We start from the raw sequence: 21,539 nt of genomic DNA on the forward strand, positions 1-21,539 counted from the left end.
TTTCTATAGTGAAATGTTCTTTCATAGCATAAGTTTGCAGTTATGTAAGCTGATATTTCTTTAGGGTTCAGAGGCGACGCTGAAGATAATCCACAGCAGCCCATCTACCAGATCCCCCAGGCCAGCGGTCGCACTCTTCACTTCAGTCACCCTGCCAACTCCAGTCCTCTCGCCACTGAACCCAATGGAGCTTCTTCTAGTCATCACAGCCATCAGGGATCCACGCCTGATCCCCTGCCCAGGAAATCACTGGTAAGAAGTGGCGAGTATCGGATTGGCTGTGATATTTAGGAGTACCCAATACGATTTGAGATGCTAATGTTGCTACATGTACACACTGCAATGTCTGATCTCTGCTATTAGCTTTTGTCATGTTTGCTCCTATCCCTGTGCCACATGCAGACAACAGTTATCCTGACTGTATTTTGCCAACAGTTCAATCTGTTTGAATCTGGACCTTTATATCAGTAAGAGCAACATCCTGCTCATAAAGGATTGACTCCACAGTCTGCTGAGAACTTCCGTGCTTAACTTTTCCCTCGATTTGGTACATTCCAGTCATTTGACAGACCTGGCATCTCTAACGGGCTGCACAGCCGAGCCGCGTGTCTGATTCTTCTCACAAGCCGTGGGCCTTAGCTTTTTAGAGGTACTGACAAAATGCCTAGATGGACTGCCAGCATGCTTAATAATAATAATAATAATAATAATAATAATAAAGTTCATTACTTTTTACACTTATTTTTAGGGCTTTGAATTGATTAAAAGATTAACTAATTAATCAAACACTTTTCTCTGATTAATCTCAATTAATTACATCTAACATAAAATTTACAGTCATAAATATTTACACATTGAAACTCCAAATTACTGTAGAATTACTACAAGAGGAGTATATGGGTCATTCTCACAATTTCTTTATTGTAACATAGAGTTTTACTGATTATTAAAATTACTTTGAAGACTAAGTCAAATTATACAACTTAATTGTTTAAATTGTCGATTTTGCCTCTGGGGTACTTAATCAGTTTTGTTATATTACCATTTATTTATATAACAGACAAACATATTTACTCAGATCCCGGGCAAGAGTTACAGAGATGGGAAAAAATAATGTACACCAACCATTAAGCTAAAATTTACATATTATCATACAGATTGATTGTTTATTGAGGGGTACGTGCAATAGAGTTGAAAGATTGAAAAGCATCTAGTTTTTTATTTTTTGATTTTCAGCTAACTATTTGGGGAAAATGGCAAAAAAAAATCATGAAATCAGAGCAACAAATGACAATTTTAATATACCTAAAAAGCTAAGGAAATATCAAACACAAAAAACACATACTGTATTTCAATGTAACATTTTTTCCCCAAAAAAAGTGTCAAGCTCGTGAAAATGACAAACTTGTAATGTGTTTTTGTGATTGTTCATTTCCAGCAGAAATACTACTTGTAAGTACAATAAAAAGATGGTATTGTATTATAAGTAGGGATGTTAAGGTGTGTAATTAAAAATAACAGTTTAACAATTAATGTTATATACCACATGTACATATAATCGCAGGTACTCAACAGGCGTATCGACACACTAATCCTGACCACGTGATCAATCTAAAATCTGAAATTTAATTGCCAAATAGCTTTAAGAGCTGAAGCCTGACAACCACTGTCCACATAATACCATGAAAGATGTTTAAAGATGTAAGTCTTCAATAAAATAAAAGGAATACTGCGAATTACAATGATTTTATTTTGTTTATTTCTTTGTTGAATATTCCCTCCAGCACCCCCCCCCCCTCTATGGAGGACTACTTTATTTTTAATTGAAGCCACCTTCCCACCCACCCCTTACCCTCATTATACCCAACCAAACCAAATAATTGCATAACGTTTGACGTATGTCTAGTGTTCCAGTCAAGCAGAATAGTGTTCTTGGTGATAGTTAAATCAATGAGTATGGGTTTTGTATTTTGGATCGGTGGGATGATTACTGAAGGATCTCCATGCATGCAGAGGGATGGAGATGTTGTGCAGTCTACGCATGTGTCAGACACTGTAAGACCTTAGATCTTATACATCCTGTGCTGGGTGATGTGAATGACCTTGTATTGTATTAGTTGTAAATTAGTGTTAGTCAGTCACTGTGAAGTTGTTTCTGCAAATATTGGTCCAGAATTCAGTGTTGGTTGTGATTGATAAGTCTTCTTCCCATGCTTTGATTGGGATGGAAATTATTGTCTACGCTTGGTATTAGTTTGTATAATTTGGAAAGGATCTTCTTTTGGTCAGTTATTTTATTGATTTATTGATCTTCTGCTAATGGTGGAGGGAGTACGCTGTTATTTGATATATTGATTTTAATTGGAGGCACTAAAGGAATGCTTCTATCCCGATGTACGTCTGGAGCAGATGTTGAAAAGTAATGAGGCTGTCATTCTGGAAAAGGTGGCGGAGCTGTGTGATACCTCTTTGTTCCCATGTGTAAGTGTTTTTTGTTGAATAGAAAGTCTGGGTTATTCCATATTGGAGTGTATTCACAGGTTTTGTTTATTTTCCACCAAGCTGTCAGAGTCGTCGCAATTACATTGTTATTAAAGCAGCTGTGGTGTATGTTTATAGTAGCATTGAGGAATGGAAGATCAGAGACTGAAATGTCTTTACATTCTGATCGTTCTCTAACCATGAACTGTTCTGGTGGTTTAGGTGAATCCAGTTGTAGATATTAAACTATAGCTGATTTGCCAAATAATAATTTTGAAATATTAGTGCTTCTAATCCTCCTTGAGTTTTATGTTTCTGTAACATGACCAGTTCAATTCTTGGAGTTTCCAATAGAATTTGCTCATAATGGAATTTAGTGATGAACTATTTAGTGGTAAGCTGTGTTGGAATTATTGTGAAAAGGTAATTGATTTTTGGTAATATTTTTATAATTGGTATTCTGCCAATTAATGAAAGGGGTAAGTTAACCAGTTTAATTAAGTCTTCTTCTATTGTTCTTATTAATAGGGTAAAATTTAGGTGAGACAACTCTGACAGTCTGGAGGAAATATTTATACTAAGGTACTTGAGGTAACCAGTGGTAATGGGGAGAGGTTGGTTTTGACCTGCATTATTCCAATATTCACCACATATAGGGAGGATTGTTGATTTTGCCCAGTTTATGGCATAGTCAGAAATTTCAGAGTGTGAATGAATGAGTTTGATGCCTTCTTGTTGAGATTTTGCTGGATCTTGTAGATAAAGCAAGACATCATCCGCATAAGGATTAATCTTGTGTTGTGTATTGAGGGTTTGAATTCCCTTGATATTATTGTTTTGACATATAGCAGCAGCAAACAAAGAGTGATGGAGAGAGTGGGCATCCTTCCGTTGTCCCCCTGTGCAGTGTGAATGCTGTGATGTTAGTTCATTAGTAACCACTATGGCCGTTGGTGAACTGTATGGTATTCTTATCCACTAAATAAATGACTCACCAAAACCAAATTTATGTAGTGTCTCAAATAAAAATGTCCCATTTACTCCATCAAATGCTTTTTCTGCATCTAATGATATAATTATTGTTTACATTTTGTTTTGCTCCGATACATTAATTAAGTTGAATAATCTGTGCATGTTATTTGATGTGTGTCTTCCTTTGAGGAAATCGGTTTAATCTAAATGTGTTTATGAAGAGTTAAGAGTTTCAAGACGAGTGGCTAGTGTTTTACAGGTAATGTTGATATCTGTGTTGATGAGTGATTGGGGGCGGTAACTGGAGCCGAGAGCAGGGTCTTTATTGTGTTTCAGTAATACTGTAATGAGGCCTGTGTTCATGTGTTGTGGGATTTTTGACTTGTGTTTAATATTTGTGTTTACCATTCTGGGAAATAGCAGTGAGATTGTGTTCCAAAAATGTTTATAGAACTCAGCTGGAAAGCCATCAAGTCCTGGAGCTTTATTTTCTGGCATTTTACTAATGATTTATTGATGATGATTTAATCCTGTGTGTGCCTCTGTCTGGCAGTTTTTTTAAAAACAAAATAAATCAGGGTGGTATTCCACAAAGTTAGCTGTTAGCTGGATAACTTAAGTCAAATGTGAAAACAGTCCAATAATAGGAGAGATAAGTGACCGTCTTATTGGACAGTCCTTACATTTGGCTTAAATTATCTGGCCAATGAAGAAATCCTGCTTTGTGGGGATACCCTGGTAACATCAGCTTCCCTGGGAGACACTAACTAAATGTTTAGATTTTTAGCTATGAATTCTGGGATACTGTGCAATGTCATATCCTACACTCTCATGCTGCTTACAACCAGGAAGAAATATCATATAATAAATATTTGCTCATATTATTGTCCCATTTGGTTATCAAAAAAAACGCATGAGATAATGCAGTCAAAGAAACAAAAATGCATGAAAACACATTAATGAGATAAATTTCTCAGCCCTACTTATTTTGTCCATGGTTATTTTAATACTTTAATGTGAAATTATTTTTATATGAAACTATCTTTCATACTTCCTGTTTTTCTACTTTCTATTCTGTTCAAGGTGAGGCCCAGGGTGCGGAAGGTCAAAGCCATTTATGACTGTGTGGCTGACCACCATGACGAGCTGACTTTTAACGAGGGCCAGGTGCTAGTCGTGCTGGAGGAGGACGATCCTGACTGGTGGGTAGGTGCTCCCTGTCCAGGCCCCCCGGGGAAGGGCCGCCTTTTCCACCAATAAAGCCGCAGATGGCCAGACGCCTGCGTCACATGTACTGGCCTCACCCAGCGGCGGAGACTCTGACCGCTTCGGGTGGGGAGGAAATGACAGCAATGCATGTGCAGAGATCCAGCCGCGTGGCAGAACTGCAATGACTCATGGCTGGAAAAGGCTTACGGGCAACATTTGGCTCAGAAGTGTCAGGAAATGACCTTCTAACAAGCTCTTCTCTTTTTATTATTAATCATTTTTATTTGCTGGTTTTTTAAATTATTTTTAATTACTCAAAAAGCCATATATGCAGAGCCATTCGTTTTGCTGTATAATGAATGAGTTTGGAAAATCCAATTGGATTTATGAAGTTCATCTAGCGTTTATGAAGATATATCACGTCTGGCGATAATCATCGCAGTGTATATTGTTTTCTGGCTCCACTATACCACAGTGCATGAAATCAAGTCCTTGCATGGGGCCCTGTAGTCATCATAGGGGCCTCGTGCTTGTGATTCATGGTGTGAGATGAGCGCTTAGACATGTGACATGGGTCACTGTAGTAGAACGGTTCTTGAAGCGTGACATGAAGTGTGTGATGTGAGGCCGGGGGGGGGGAACATGGGGAGTTGTCAGGTGCTGCCTAGTATGTGCACTGCAGAGGAGGAGCCTGGCCTGAAACTCTTAGCCTCCATGGTCAGGTTAGGAAACCTTCTAGTTCCTGTTTCCAGAGAAGTCTGGGAGGTGTCCAGCGGACAGGCCTGCACTCGGGCGCGTGATACTGAAATCACCACTCATGAGCTCGTTGCGAGAAATATAGGAGATTTACTATTTCTAGCCATCGTAATTGTCCTCGAATGAAATAATGAAGTTTATTGACCCAATAAGTTCATAGTTATGAGGAATTTGTCTTACAGTGACATATAAGAGAATGGTGTACGATGGCGTATGGATAGGAGGAGAATGAAAAGTAAAACATCTCACAGACTCCAGTGTAGGTCTACATTATACAGCCCACCTAAATGTGCAGTGCTGGATATCAGCAGGGATAATGATCTGCATAGACACTGGTGGATGTGTCTGTCATCAGAAGATCAAGCAATGAGTCTTAAAGACTTTTTGCTAAAGTTCTTCTGAAAACACATCAAATTAACATGTCATTTTCAATACAGGAGGAATTTTTTCTAGGAAACTGTAAGAGTACACGACTGAAGTGTAGCCAAGCAGACAGCGAGATGTGTTTATGAGGGGGCCGGTGATGTGTGCGATTGACGCCCCCTTCCGTTCTTCTCATTGCAGCATGGATACATCGAGGGCCAACCCAGCAAGAGGGGCCTCTTCCCAGCATCCTTTGTCCACATCCTGTCTGAATAGAGACTGGGCGACTGGAGCGTTGCCGCATTCCTGAGAGACTGTTACTCCATCAGGACGGACCTCACTGCGGCTCGCTGCCTTCCCCTCTGGCTTTATGTGAGAACGGCGTCTACCTGGTTGTAGACCCAAGGACCAGCATCACCTGTGCTTTTGTGTCCATGAGCAGTAAGGTCCTTTCTGAAGGCAATATCCCTCACGTATGGTGCGTCTTTATTCGTCTGCAGACCGTTAGGTCACGTTTCAGAGGAATGCATCTTCTTTCCATAATTACTTCATTACCTGCCAATCTGGGTGAAAAACAAAATGTTCACGTGTATTTTCTGAAAATTGTCGACGCCATCCCTTTGTGGTAATACTGGTCCAGATGAACGGTGAACAAGCATCTGTCCCAGAGCTGGAGTGGGAGTCTTACCTCTATGAGGGATGACAGTATGGTAAAGTAGCAGTTTACTGAAGTGCGGAGTGTGTGGGCTGTTTATATGCTTAGAAAAGATAAACAAAGGAAAACAAAGTGTCAGTGTGACACAGTGTGACAAAAGCAGTGTGGCTTCACTATACACTATCTAAACAGCTGAGCCAAGGTGTGCTTTGCATTCATAGACTTCAAAATGAGAGTCTGTTTGGCCAGTTGACGTGTGCAGTGAACTGCACGAGGACAGAAAGGTGCCAATCCTTAGATCTTCTGCAGCTGTAACTTCAGAAAGCAAGACTCTACAGTGCACTCTCTGAAATCAAAGGCCTTGCTGAGAAGCAGTCGGCAATTTTTCTATTTTGTTTCCACACCAACCTCTACAAGAGAAAAAAAATATCCAATATAATAGAGCTTTTAGGGTACAAAACAAGCAAGGTAGTGAAACCTGCAAGGGGAACACAGTGGCTGTGTGTGCTTCCAGAAAAATTATTTTGTTTGGAACCCTCTACACACACGCACACATCAGGTGAACATATCCGTATGGGGGCCGCTCATTCATTTCTATGGGAAAAATGCTAACGCTAACTATGACAACCTTAACCCCTACCCAGCCCTAAGCATAACCATAAGTAACCAAACAAAATGCAAAAAAGAGTTTTTGCATTTTTAGTTTTTTCATTGCAGTCACAGATTTTTATTAAATTGAGTTTTCCCTTTTGGGGACTAAAAACGGGTATTCATCACATTGTGGGGACATTGTGTCCCCATAAGTTAAGGCATACCCGCACGCACACACACGCACGCACGCACGCGACTCAAAAAGAAGTACTTGAATACGGTCTGTATTATTTGCATATTAGAGGTGGCAATCCATTGTTATTCAACTTTGTTCAAATTGCTTTATTTTTCTATAGGACTCCACAATGATACGTTTCCTATTTGTTGGGTGGTTTCCTGTCTGTGCTCTGTTGCTGTTATATCCATATTATATATCAGAACAAAGGATTTGTTTTATGAATAGTATTTTGAAACAATAGTTTTAGACGAGGAAACATTTGTAATGCTTAAATATTTTAAGAAAACAAAGACTATCCTCAGGTTCATTTGACTTGTCTGGAGGTAATTCTATAACTCATTTTTATTAAAAGTATTATGTACCTCATATTACAATTCTTAATTTTCGAGTAATTTATATCTTTGAAGGATTCATTTAAGCAGCCAGGAGTTGTGGAAGATGAACTTCTGGTGTGTGAGCGTGCCTGCAGATATTGTAAACGGTACTATTGTCATGAAAGTGATTAAAGTCAGGTGACCTGTTGCAGGTGTCCGGATACATTTCCTGCACTCTCCTGTTGTGTGTCCCTGTATCCGCACATTCTCTGCGTCTCGCATCCAGCTGGGAAACACTGACACATACTCGACACACAGCTCCATTTTCCCAAAAGCATTTATTGAGAGAAATATCAAACATTCACACCAAACAGCAGAGAACATAACTGCTGAGTGTGAATGATTCAGAGTGTTTGGAAGGGATTCCGAAACACTTCTTTGGCCTTACAAGACAAGCAGGGTCTTTTCTACGAGATATCTGGTTTTCTTTTATGCATCGTTATTAATATTGTTTAAGTGGTACTGGATGCCTTCATTTCAAGTGGACCGTCCTGTCCAAACGGTTCTGAAGGCCCTCACTGCAGAACTTCAGCTACTGATACTGTATGACTTAGTCCATTTACTAGGTGGCACTCCTGTGAAAGGCTGAAGAACTCGCAAAGGACTAGATCAATAAAGCATTGCTTCCACACTCATCCAAATTATTAAAATTAACATTCTGACCACTTCAGTCATTTACTATGATGACCAGTATTCACCTCTGATATAAAAGGTTCTGTATTATCAAGTAGTTAGATAAGCAACAGATCCAGTTGAAATGTTACACAATGAAAAAATTTTGCTCAGCAAATTGATGTCACATAGTATTCTATGGTAGTTATGGAACACGAAGGTAATCTGTATAACTAATACTATATTCTTGTAATATGTTTTTATTCTCCATAAAATCTTTTTTTTTCCTCAATTTACCACTATGTATTTCAATTTAATGTCAAAGTTTGACTATTGTGTAATGTCCCCCTATGATGAAAGCATTCCATGACGGTGTGGTGGACACAGTGACTTGTACAGGGTTTTTATTCAAGATGCCATGTGTTGTCACTGCTAGGGGTACAGATTCAAAGCAAACCCCAGCTGTGTCTGGTAACCACGGTAAAGCTACTTTCTTTTAGTTCAAAATGTAAATGCTGTGTGCCTGTCTCAGTTACTGCAAGTACTTTATGGTGGACGGAGCATCCAGGCTTCATGACTGCCATAAACGGCACGCTGGATTAGCACAGGTTGTCACTGATGTACAGATGCAAGTGAGGTAGTTAAAGATCAACAAAACGTGACAGAACCACCAGAAGCAGAAAGTAAAATTTTTCAACAAATACTTAAAATGTATCTAATCACAATGCTGTATTACAAAAAAATGTATACATGTATATATATACTCACTCACTCAAGTGACAGATTACAGCGTAAATGGAACTGAATTAAGTGATTTCTCAGAAACAAGGTATTGACTTTCCCAGTTAAAAGAAGTTGGACGGTTTAATTACCAGAGTGTTGAGGGCGATCCCTTTAGCCTGACCAATGCAACAATGCAAAGATTTCAGATGGATTTACTCAATATTTATGGACCTCTGACTGCTAAAGCTTCATAGTTTTCTTTAAACAGAAATTACATTAAGCTAAAGATACCTTGAATTAAGAGATATATTAACAGTGACCTTAGTTTTGGAACGCTGAAGGTAACAAGGCCCGACCGTGTAGGAATAAGGGACGGTTTGGGATAACACTTCTCTGAGATCTTTGGTCAAGAAAGGCCTGGCAAAAGTCTCTGCCTGAACAACTGTCTGCTCAGTTTACAGTGTAGTTGTTTTATCCATTATAACAACAACCACAACTAATTTCCCTCCTTGCAGTCGATAGCATTGCACTATTCACTGTATATTACTAATTTGGTTTTCAATGCAAAGCATCCACTGGTTAACAACATTCTGCAGAAACAGAAACAGCATCATATCGCCTATACAGCATCTATGAAATTAATCATTAAAATGAAATGTAAAATATATAACTAATCATAAAAAGGCACTAGATATAGAATTTATAACGTCAGGGTGAAAAATAAGGTTCTTCAGTTCTTATTGGAAAAGGCTCTTTTAGTAGATCATCCATATCAGGAAAGTGCTGTTTGTCTTGATCAGCTTCAGAGTGATCAGGGATTCACAGGTAAGAAGACTGTGTGGGTTCTGACCCAACACAACACTGGTCACTTTTATCCCTATAGCCTCACGGGCACTATGCCCAGTCAAGGCAGTGAGGTTTAGGAGAATCAGTAAGGCGACTCGGTACAGCATATCAAAGTGTGCAAGAAAAAAAAAAAACACGACAAACTGGCTTTTCCAAAGTTATTTTCCCTCAGTTGGTTATTCTGACTATGACTGTTGCCATCTGCATGCTTTCATACATATAAAAACATTTATATTTGGTTTCAAAGCTGTCATGTGATCTGACACTTTCGTTCTTCTTGGGTCGTTCACAGTGCTGGTACAGGGTAAAGTTCTTCCCCAGGGAAGGTCAGGGGGCTTTTTCCTCCTCCAAGATGCCTCCACAACCCCCCACCCCACCACCACCATCAAGTTCTGCCTAACCCCACTTATGGTCGTGCACCTTTAGATCAGACTCTCCTGCGGATTCCTCCAAAGCTTGATCTTGCCCACAGCGTGCAGTTTCTCGATGATCTTCGTCTCGGTGTCCGCGTTGTGCACTCCAGTTTTCCGGAAGGCTCCGGCATACCTGTTCTTCTCCCAGTAGTGGTGCCAGTTTCCCTGTGAGTCTGCTCCGTAGCCAAACACAGACACCTGCAAGAACAATTAACAGAACCAGCTGAAAATAAGTCCAGTGACTGAAGTACTAAACCCATGTAAAAATGTCCTGGCAGGAGGCAGATTTTCCTAATTTATATACTGCAACTGATTTGCCACCGTGGTGAATCACAACTATTAAAGGGCAATTATTTTCTTTGGAGGCCATTTTTTAACGATTGCTTCCATGAAAGCTACAATAATAGACTTTTTTCGTTTTTACTTTTCCTTTTTTAAAAAATGCATATACAACCCCAATTCCAATGAAGTTGGGACGTTGTGCAAATTGTAAAGAAAAACAGAATGCAATGATATGGAAATCTCATAAACCCATATTTTATTCAGAACAAAACATAGAAAATACATCAAATGTTTAATCTATGAAAATTTATCAATTTAAGGAAAAGATAAGGTAATTTTGAATGTCATGGCAGCAACACGTCTCAAAAAAGTTGGGACAAGGCCATGTTTACCCCTGGGTGGCATCCCCTCTTCTTTTAACAACAGTCTGTAAATGTCTGGGGACAGAGTTGCTCAGTTGCTCAAGTTCTGGGAGAGGAATGTTGTCCCATTCTTGTCAGATACAGGATTCTAGTTGCTCAACTGTCTTAGGTCTTCTGTGTCGTAATTTTCGTTTTATGATGCACCAAATGTTCTCAATGAGTGAAAGATCTGGACCACTGGCAGGCTAGTTCAGTACCCGGACCCTTCTTCTACGAATCCATTATGTTGTAATTGATGCAGTGTGTGGTTTGGCATTGTTATGTTGGAAAATGGAAGGTCTTCCCTGAAAGAGATGTCGTTTGGATGGCAGCATATGTTTCTCTAGAACCTGGATATACCTTTCAGCATTGATGGTGCCTTTCCAGATATGCAAGCTGCCCTTGCCATATGTACTAATGCACCCCCATACATCAGAGATGCTGGCTTTTGACCTGAGTGCTGATAACACGCTGGGTGGTCCTTCTCCTCTTTAGTCTGGATGATACGGCATCCCTGGTTTCCAAAAAGAATTTCAAATTTAGATTTGTCTGACCACAGAACAGTTTTCCATTGAGCTTTGGCCTAGAGAGGACATCAGCACTTCTGGTTCATGTTCAAATACAGCTTCTTCTTTGAATGATAGAGTTTTAACTGGCATCTTTGGATGACACGGCGAATTGTGTTCACTGATAATGTTTTCTGGAAATATTCCTGAGCCCATTTAGTAATTTCCACTGCAGAATCATGCCTATTTGTGAGGCAGTGCTGCCTAAGGGCCCGAAGATCATGGGCATCCAGAACACTTGTCCCTTACACACAGAGATTTCTCCAGATTCTCTGAATCTTTTGATTATGTTATGTACTGTAGACGATGATATTTTCGACCTCTTTGCAATTTTACACCGAGGGACTTTTTTCCTGAAATTGCTCCACTATTTGTCGATGCAATATTAGGGGGATTGGTGATCCTCTGTCCATCTTTACTTCTGAAAGACTGCAACTCTAAGACGCTCTTTTTATACCCAGTCATGTTACTGACCTGTTGCCAATTGACCTCATTATTTGCAAATTGTTTCTCCAGCTGTTGGGTTTTTGCACCACTAACTTTTCCAGCCTCCTATTGCCCCTGTCCCAACTTTTTTGAGACGTGTTGCCATCATGAAATTCAAAATGAGCCAATATTTTTCAATAAATAGCAAAATGTCTACATGTTTATATGTTTTATATGTTCTGTTGTGAATAAAATATCAGTTTATGAGATTTCTATGTCATTGCATTCTGTTATTTACAATTTACCCTATGTCCCAACTTCATTGGAATTGGGGTTGTAGAAAGCAACAGAACTAGTGCATTTTCAGGGTTTACTTATTTATTTATTATTAATTCAAAGAAAACTGAATGGGCAAAAAATTGTTATGTCCAAGTCTGTGGAGATCAAAACTTGTTTTTTACTTCAATGATGAGGCAGGCTGGTAAAAATAGCTTCTTCCTTACAGCTCTGCTGTAATGGATTGTTTCTCCAATAATATTTTCCACAGAACTAGCCTGTTACATACACTATTGTTCAGCAAAATTGTCACAGTAACGTCTGCTGCTTATAATAAGCTTCCCTGCTGAGTCCGGTTTGGACCTACAGTACTGTACAAAAGTCTTAGGCAGTCAAAGAAAATGTTTATGGCTATCTTGTTAGTATGTGTATTTTTGCTCAAAAAAATACTATTTAACATTATAACTAGGGCTGTCAAAATTAACAGGTTAACGCGGATTAATCCATGATCATGATTAACCCATCTGCACCACAGAATGACTCAAAATCCCTGAAATGTCTCTGTCAACCCATTTTGGGCAGTTTTGGTGCATTCCATTTGCCCTCGGAACTTGTATTCTGAGTTTTGAAGCCGGAAGTGACGACATGCATGCTCCCGTTTCTCAGAGATCCGATATCTCGGAGCAGCACAGAGGATCCCGAGTTCAGAATCCAAGATGGCTGTGCCCTTTATCAACATAAGAACATAAGAACTATACAAACGAGAGGAGGCCATTCGGCCCATCGAGCTCGCTTGGGGAGAACTTAACTAATAGCTCAGAGTTGTTAAAATCTTATCTAGCTCTGATTTAAAGGAACCCAAGGATTCAGCTTGCACTATGTTATCAGGAAGACTATTCCATACTCTGACTACACGCTGTGTAAAGTTGTCCGGCTAAGCAAAAAATCTTGCTTTTTGATATGGGTCCATGGTATTGCATTTCTGTGGCAGATGGAATGCATCCGACTCGTGTTCAAGATGTTCAATAAACATGTTAAGTGCATATACACTTACCTAAAGGATTATTAGGAACACCATACTAATACGGTGTTTGACCCCCTTTCGCCTTCAGAACTGCCTTAATTCTACGTGGCATTGATTCAACAAGGTGCTGAAAGCATTCTTTAGAAATGTTGGCCCATATTGATAGGATAGCATCTTGCAGTTGATGGAGATTTGTGGGATGCACATCCAGGGCACAAAGCTTCCGTTCCACCACATCCCAAAGATGCTCTATTGGGTTGAGATCTGGTGACTGTGGGGGCCATTGTAGTACAATGAACTCATTGTCATGTTCAAGAAACCAATTTGAAATGATTCGAGCTTTGTGACATGGTGCATTATCCATCTGGAAGTAGCCATCAGAGGATGGGTACATGGTGGTCATAAAGGGATGGACATGGTCAGAAACAATGCTCAGGTAGGCCGTGGCATTTAAACGATGCCCAATTGGCACTAAGGGGCCTAAAGTGTGCCAAGAAAACATCCCCCACACCATTACACCACCACCACCAGCCTGCACAGTGGTAACAAGGCATGATGGATCCATGTTCTCATTCTGTTTACGCCAAATTCTGACTCTACCATTGGAATACCTCAACAGAAATCGAGACTCATCAGACCAGGCAACATTTTCCCAGTCTTCAACTGTCCAATTTTGGTGAGCTTGTGCAAATTGTAGCCTCTTTTTCCTATTTGTAGTGGAGATGAGTGGTACCTGGTGGGGTCTTCTGCTGTTGTAGTCCATCCGCCTCAAGGTTGTGCGCGTTGTGGCTTCACAAATGCTTTGCTGCATACCTCGGTTGTAACCAGTGGTTATTTCAGTCAAAGTTGCTCTTCTATCAGCTTGAATCAGTCGACCCATTCTCCTCTGACCTCTAGCATCAACAAGGCATTTTCGCCCACAGGACTGCCGCATACTGGATGTTTTTCCCTTTGCACACCATTCTTTGTAAACCCTAGAAATGGTTGTGCGTGAAAATCCCAGTAACTGAGCAGATTGTGAAATACTCAGACCGGCCCATCTGGCACCAACAACCATGCCACGCTCAAATTTGCTTAAATCAACTTTCTATCCCATTCTGACATTCAGTTTGGAGTTCAGGAGATTGTCTTGACCAGGACCACACCCCTAAATGCATTGAAGCAACTGCCATGTGATTGATTGATTAGATAATTGCATTAATGAGAAATTGAACAGGTGTTCCTAATAATCCTTTAGGTGAGTGTATATTCCATTTTTCTTGAGTCTGTTTGTTCATGCAAAATGAAATGCGATTAATATAGATTAAAACTGAATGATATTTAATTGTGATTAATCTAAATTAATCCACAGCAACCCTGTGATTAATCTGATTACAAATGTTAATCATTTGACAGCACTAATAACACAATAAAAATGAACAAGAATTTTGCCTGTTCTCCAAAAAGCTACTCATAAGTTGTTGGATAACTACTCCGCTTTGGTTCCCAAACCGCTCCTTGGAGACACTTCTATGGGCTGATACTTGTGCCACTAGAAACTGAATCTGAATTCATTAGTTGAATAATAATATTCCATATATTAGTAACACATAATATTCCACATATTAGAAATTAATACTGAATTCCGACTCATATCAGCGAGATGAATATTTTAAAAGATATTAAGCATAAACACTGCTAGAGAGCCACATGAGATGAACAGGTGAGCCATAATTTTAACTAAACTAGAAGTAAAATTCATATCCCTAGCTAGTTCTGCATTAGTCTACCAAACCAGCATAACATAACATAATCCAGCAGTGCCAGAAATCGTTCATTTAACCACATATACTACTTACCATGTACTAACCAGATGTATGGTTAATGTTTAAGCTATCGCTTGTGTATATAAAGCTTCTTCTCATATATATCATAAGGTAATACTCTTGCGACACCCCGGCACACGCCTCCTCTTTACCCCGACCTGCAGAACTGTCATAAACGTGGAAATGAGTTGCGTTGTGAACCTGTGGTCGATTACTTTTCCTCAAGGACCCAGATTGTGCGTCTCAATAAGTTGAAATTGAATTTGCGAACTGAATTCAGATTCAACTAATAAATTCAGATTCAAACTAATAAATTCAAATTCAACTAATAAATTCAGATTCAGTTTCTAGTGGCACAAATATCAGCCCATACACTTCAGTCATTCTGTATGTTTGTTAAATTTCTCCACCAGCTCAATTCATTAATTAACTTGATTTATTAAATAACTCAATGGGGTATTGATTAGCCAAACAAGGTGGTGTACTGGTCTAGTCAAAAAAATGCATGGGTGTATTGGATGGTTGCTGCAAATACTGTGATCATTTTAGGAGATGTTTTGAAATGGCTTAGCTTAATGTCATAGTTTAACACCAACATGAACATCCTTTTCGGTGACCGCCTAAGACTTTAGTGCAGTACTGTAAATGGAAAAAAGGACCCAAGATTCAGGGGTAGGGGTCCCCAACCTTCTGAAGACTGTGGACCAGCAAACGTTGCAGAAAAATATCATGGACCAGATCATTAATGGAAAAATACCACCAACATGACAGCTTATTTGCTTATCTAACATTTTGCTAACTTTTGAGAGCTGCCAATTATTCAGGTGATGAAAACATGCCATCCTCGGGGGTGGTGGAAAAGGAATATGGCTTGAAAATATGTTGTACATTTTTGGAAAATCAGCCGACCCCACTCCCAAAGCCCCAGAGTTTTACATGGGGTGGAATCCCCGCTAGTTGGGAATCCCGTCTGAGTGCACAGTGATTGCGCAGCCGGGAATGAGCGTCATGCACGCTAGCGTAACCCAATCACCTATGAAAATAAAGACATCGGACCATGAGTGTGACACTCACCTCATCACAGATATGCAAAGCAAAGATGATCGCCAGCATCCCTGTGGATGGGTACCTGCCTTGTCCCTCAGCCCACGTCTCATGGACGTACTTGAAGAAAGCTGGATGGACCACTATTACCTGCCAGGGTGACACAAAACACAGCATCAGGGCTGCCGTTCTCATTGCTGATTGGCCAGAAAACATACATCTCATTGCAGGAACTCTGGGACTACATACATTTATTTATTGCACATTCTGCTTCTATTCCAAACATCCATGCCAAATTTGCACAATTTTTCCCCACCAATCAGGTGACTAGCTGTACTTCTCGTGTCTATCTTTTAATGTCCATATCTTAAAATGTCATGTTTAAGTCTCGATCTTCAAATCCTGCTTATGACTTTCTCAATTGCACTATAGCAAACAAGAACAATATTTCAAGCTCAGTATATGACCCATGCATCAGATATCTGAGGTGGACAACAAAAGAAACTTTGTCTTAGAAGCGTACCACTGATATACATTTTCACCACACTATCATTGCAGGCTGCCCTGCATTAGTCAATTGACTCAAAGTTCAATGTCACAGAAACACGACTGTGCACGTTGTACGCCAAGTCATGTATTAATTACCTTCTACATCCACCTTACCTTATCCTTATCTGCTTTAACCAGGTTTTTGACTCTCATATATGTCCTGAAAAGAACAAAGGAAAACACAAGCACATAAGTGCTTTTGTGGCTCCATATTATCCATACACCTGTTACCTTCAAATGAAGCAGCATGTTATTAAACTCGAATTACATTTGCATTTACACCTCACTCGTCATGAGTTAAGTGGTCATTCTGAACCTCTGTTTGCTTATGTGTACTCAGTATAAGCATCTCATTCAGGGAATAAACAGAGAGTATAGTCGTGTAGGGGGTGGGACAGGCCTACGTTTTGATCTTTCCTGTGGACAGGGCACTGGCCACCCATTGAAGGTCACGCAACTTGAAGGGCAGCAGGATGAGGTGGACCCCTGGGCTGAGATCCACTGCGCTCTCGGGGTACATGAAGTGGTGCGTGGTCTTGCTTCCCACGTCCACCTCGAATCCCAGAGTGGTGGCTCTATTCATCCTGTAGGAGGAGTCAAAAGAAGAGCTTGGATCATGATGGGGAGCTGCTGCAGAGGGTGGAGGACATCCAGCTCGGGCCCAAGCACCAATTCCCACAAATAAATTAAGAACTGATGCAGCCAAAGAGGGGGATCTAAAAAAAAAAAAGCCAGCTGGGCTGAAATGTCATTTGATGGAAAGTAAAGCGTTGATATGCCATGTCCCCCTGGCTAAATGCTAACTGTGTCGGGCCTGCAGATGGTACATAAACAGCAGGACATACCTGATCACGATGTTATGGGAGTCGATCATCTTGCCGAAGTGTGTGCGTGCAAGGTTTCCAGAGTTCCCCACGACCGCGCATCTCCTGCATGCCCTGGATGGCAGATTCCTGCGCTGATATAGCGGGGGGGCTGAGATGACCTTGAACATCTTCTGGATCACTTCCTCAGGATCAAGTCCGACAGATGGCCTCTGCAGAAGCTGCCAGACAAGGGGAACATGAACCCAAGAATCAGATAGTGACTGTAAGCAACTAATCTTGTTGACCCCTCTACCCAGAAGACATTACTGAGGATGCTTTAACAAACTACCTCAACTTGTTCATCAAAATTGAAAGGGCACTTGACTGGCACTTCAAGGGGTCAGGTTAAGTAAACTGCCTCAAGACCCATCTACTCCAGGAATACCCCTATAAGCCTTACTCTGTGATCCCTTATTAGTCATCTTATTAGGTTCTTGCTTTGTTTGGAAGATGCTGTGTAGCTCTTGCTCCTACATTACTTATACTTATTACTGGCTACTCATTGGAAGCTCAGCCTAGCTCAGGGGTGGGCAATCTTATCCGCAAAGGGCCGGTGTGCATGCAGGTTTTTCCTGCAGCTCCCTAATTAGGTCACTAATAAGAGGACTGATTGGCTGAAGAATCCTCACACCTGGGTTTGAACAGCTGACCTAAAGGTTACCCCAAAAACCTGCGTACACACCGGCCCTTTGTGGATAAGATTGCCCACCCCTGCTCTAGCTGTGCTTATGCCCAAATTGGCTCCTTGGCAGCTGTATGATTGCAATATACTATGTGCCTCGTTTTGTACAGTGGATATAAAGCGTTCACACCCCTGTTAAAATGCCCGGTTTTTTTGATGCAAAACTTTTCCCACCTTTAATGTGACCTATCCCACCAAACATGAGACGTCCATCAGACGTGCAGATCATGTCTAGATGGAGTCGGTCGGTCCAGAACCATATCTGGACGTCTACACAACGTGCAAATCAGGTGCAGTATCTGCACGTCTAACTCTGACCCCTCTTGGGCGTAGATATGTAGTTCAAGCTGAACGTCTAGGTAGGCGACTTTTGGAAATTTGTAGACAGATCGTCAATTCCATGTAAACATTGTCAGCGTCAATTCTGGTGCCTATTGTAGCTCATGCTGTTGTAATTTTAATGTTTTAAAATGTCCAAAAATAAACTGCTACACGTAAGCAAATCCCATAATCACAATTTGCCGATGCACGTCCTGTGTGTGGTTTGGCCAAGTTCTGTTGCCGTAGCGCTAAATTTTTTTTTAAAAAAAGCCGACACCGTCTTTTGCAGTAAAACGGTTGTGAGAAACTGCACGTCGTTGTGGACAAGTTTAAAGTTTAAGGTAAGTAGTATTTAGCATTGTTTAGTTGTGTACATTGTTTAATAATCGCATTGCTGACTTTTTTGCAAACCAATATGTCCACATAATTAATCTGAAGGTAAGACACATCTGTACATATGGAACTCCAAAGTGTTCAAAAGTATTATGAAATACAGCTCATTATTGTGAAATATATTGCATTCTGTTATATAAATTTACTTATTGTGAAATATGATTTCATATATTTTTAGCGCTCTTGTGAGCACAGAACGACTTCCATTTTGCAGTAAAGCGGGAAAAGTAAAGTATTTCATCATTCAGCGTCATGAAATGATGAAATAAGGCATCATGAAATGATGAAAAACGGCATTATGAAATAAATACTGATTTTGAAAAAATATATATACATATTTCACAATAAGAAGTAGTGCTAGGCGATAAAAAGATTTCGATTTTTTTTATCGATAAAAAAATGAGGATGATCACGATGATACACACAGACTATAAAACTCGATCAACCAAGTTGGCTCCGTTTTATAGAATGCGCTGAGACAGACAACTTGATGGCCTATCGAGCAGAGGTTTACTGAACGCTAGCAAAACAGCCAAAAAATAATCAATGGGTGCATTCTACTTGGGCTTAGGTCTGTCTGCAGCTGACGCGACGTGGAACGCGATCTGCCGGCGGCTGCAAGGGTGGAGTATAAACTGACTGCAGCCAAGTCGGACTACTTATACTCCTCGTAGTCTGTGACACCTGACTGCAATGGCAGCACTGCCAGAAGGGTGTAGATAAATCTATACAAAAATCACCTGCATGCACATTACTTCTTTTACAATAACCAACTCCTGATACAAACTGTTAGCAGTGAAATTAATAATAAAATTATTGTGTATTGTGGCTCTGTGTAAAAAGATAGCTGCCAGGAAAATTATCAAATACATGTATTTCAAGGATTCAAAGTTACTATTGTCATGTACTATACAATTCTTACTTGAATGCCTTCTCAGACTGGACGATTAAACCAAATAAAGCAGCGCAACATCACAGTAACTATGTGTATTGAGTGAATTATTGATGTTTAAATTCACTTAGTTTTTGGTTTAAATGTATTTATTTTTGCTGTGATGTTGTAAGACACAAGGAGAGGGGGAGGTGTGTTATCATCTGATCTGGTACTCCCAATAAAAATGTATTAAGAATGCTGTGTGAGACTTTTTGTACTGAATTTGCTTAGTGATACTAGGTTATTGGGGTGAAACATAATATGGTATTAGAATATATAGTGGGGATTATTTTGTAATGAATAAAGCTGTAAATACATAAATTACGTCTAAAGTAAGTCTATGTGTGACGTTAAAACGACGTCTACACCGACCATTTCCGGACTGTTTTTTCACCTTATACAGACGTCTTATAGTTGTCATAACTGAACATCCAAAGGACGTCTAAAAAAGACGTCATAAAAACTTTCATTCTGCACCCTCTGAAGACGTCTTTTCTACGGTAGGCCAAGACGTCTAAAAGACGTCATTTCAACGTCATATTGTTTGCTGGGATATCCTGTACAATTCAATTGAAAACAAATCTGCTATGGGATAAGTGTGCACATCCTTAAACTAATACTTTGTTGAAGCACCTTTTGATTGAATTACAGCATTCAGTCTAATTGGGAACACACCTGCCATCAAGTAAAGCGACTCTGATGACCCCCAAATAAAGTTCAGCTGTGCTAGTAGGCTATTCCTGACATTTACTCAGTTGTATTCTACAGTACAGCAAAAGCCATGGTTCGCAGAGAGCGAACTACGGAAGGGATCTCATTGTTAAGAACATAAGAACATAAGAAATATACAAACGAGAGGAGGCCATTCGGCCCATCGAGCTCGCTTGGGGAGAACTTAACTAATAGCTCAGAGTTGTTAAAATCTTGTCTAGCTCTGATTTAAAGGAACCCAAAGATTCAGCTTGCACTACGTTATCAGGAAGACTATTCCATACTCTGACTACACGCTGTGTAAAGAAGTGCTTCCTTAAATCCAGTTTGAAATGTTCTCCCGCTAATTTCCACCTATGGCCACGAGTTCTTGTATTTGAACTAATGCTGAAGTAACTATTCGGTTGAACAGCATCCAAACCTGTTAGAATCTTATAGACCTGGATCATGTCCCCCCTCAGTCTCCTTTGCTTGAGGCTGAACAGATTTAGCTCAAATAACCTTTCCTCGTATGACATTCCTCTAAGACCAGGAATCATTCTTGTGGCCCTACGCTGCACCTTTTCTAAGGCCGCTATGTCCTTTTTAAGATATGGTGACCAAACCTGTACACAATATTCTAGGTGAGGTCTCACCAAGGAATTGTATAATCTTAGCATTACCTCCCTTGACTTAAACTCCACACATCTGGAGATATACCCCAACATCCTATTGGCCTTTTTTATTGCTTCCCCGCACTGGCGAGAATGAGACATGGAAGCATCAACATACACACCAAGGTCTTTCTCATAATCAGCTACCTTTATTTCAGTAGGTCCCATAAAATACCTGTACTTTATATTTCTGCTTCCTACATGGAGTACCTTACATTTGTCTTTGTTAAATTTCATCTGCCAGGTGTCAGCCCAGTCACTAATTAAATTAAGATCCCGCTGTAGCTGCTGAGCCGCTAGTTAAGTATCTGCTACACCACCCACCTTGGTGTCATCTGCAAGGTATCAGTCAGGAGAAGGGTACAAAAATGTC

General features: G+C 40.1%; 2 protein-coding genes across 7 annotated transcripts in view; one reads left to right on the forward strand and one right to left on the reverse strand.

Moving 5' to 3' along the window:
• Positions 1-7,787, forward strand: part of unm_sa1614 (un-named sa1614) — a 65,584-nt gene extending 57,797 nt beyond the window's left edge. Inside the window, exons 26-28 of the mRNA XM_072715713.1 lie at positions 65-252; positions 4,537-4,659; positions 5,983-7,787. Of these exons, the coding sequence (XP_072571814.1) occupies positions 65-252; positions 4,537-4,659; positions 5,983-6,057 (386 nt within the window). The 3' untranslated portion in view covers positions 6,058-7,787. The remainder of the gene's footprint in view (positions 1-64; positions 253-4,536; positions 4,660-5,982) is intronic.
• A 111-nt stretch (positions 7,788-7,898) lies between these two features.
• The window catches only part of st3gal8 (ST3 beta-galactoside alpha-2,3-sialyltransferase 8), a 40,330-nt gene continuing 26,689 nt past the window's right edge, over positions 7,899-21,539 (reverse strand). For all 6 annotated transcript variants that reach the window (XM_023837840.1, XM_023837841.2, XM_023837838.2 and 3 more), the window contains 5 exons: positions 17,452-17,651; positions 17,011-17,190; positions 16,721-16,766; positions 16,088-16,207; positions 7,899-10,431 (listed from right to left, as the gene is read on the reverse strand). In XM_023837840.1, coding sequence (XP_023693608.1) covers positions 10,243-10,431; positions 16,088-16,207; positions 16,721-16,766; positions 17,011-17,190; positions 17,452-17,651 — 735 coding nt within the window. In that variant the 3' untranslated portion in view covers positions 7,899-10,242. The remainder of the gene's footprint in view (positions 10,432-16,087; positions 16,208-16,720; positions 16,767-17,010; positions 17,191-17,451; positions 17,652-21,539) is intronic.

This window comes from Paramormyrops kingsleyae, chromosome 8 (assembly GCF_048594095.1).
Source record: "Paramormyrops kingsleyae isolate MSU_618 chromosome 8, PKINGS_0.4, whole genome shotgun sequence".
Lineage (NCBI taxonomy): Eukaryota > Metazoa > Chordata > Actinopteri > Osteoglossiformes > Mormyridae > Paramormyrops > Paramormyrops kingsleyae.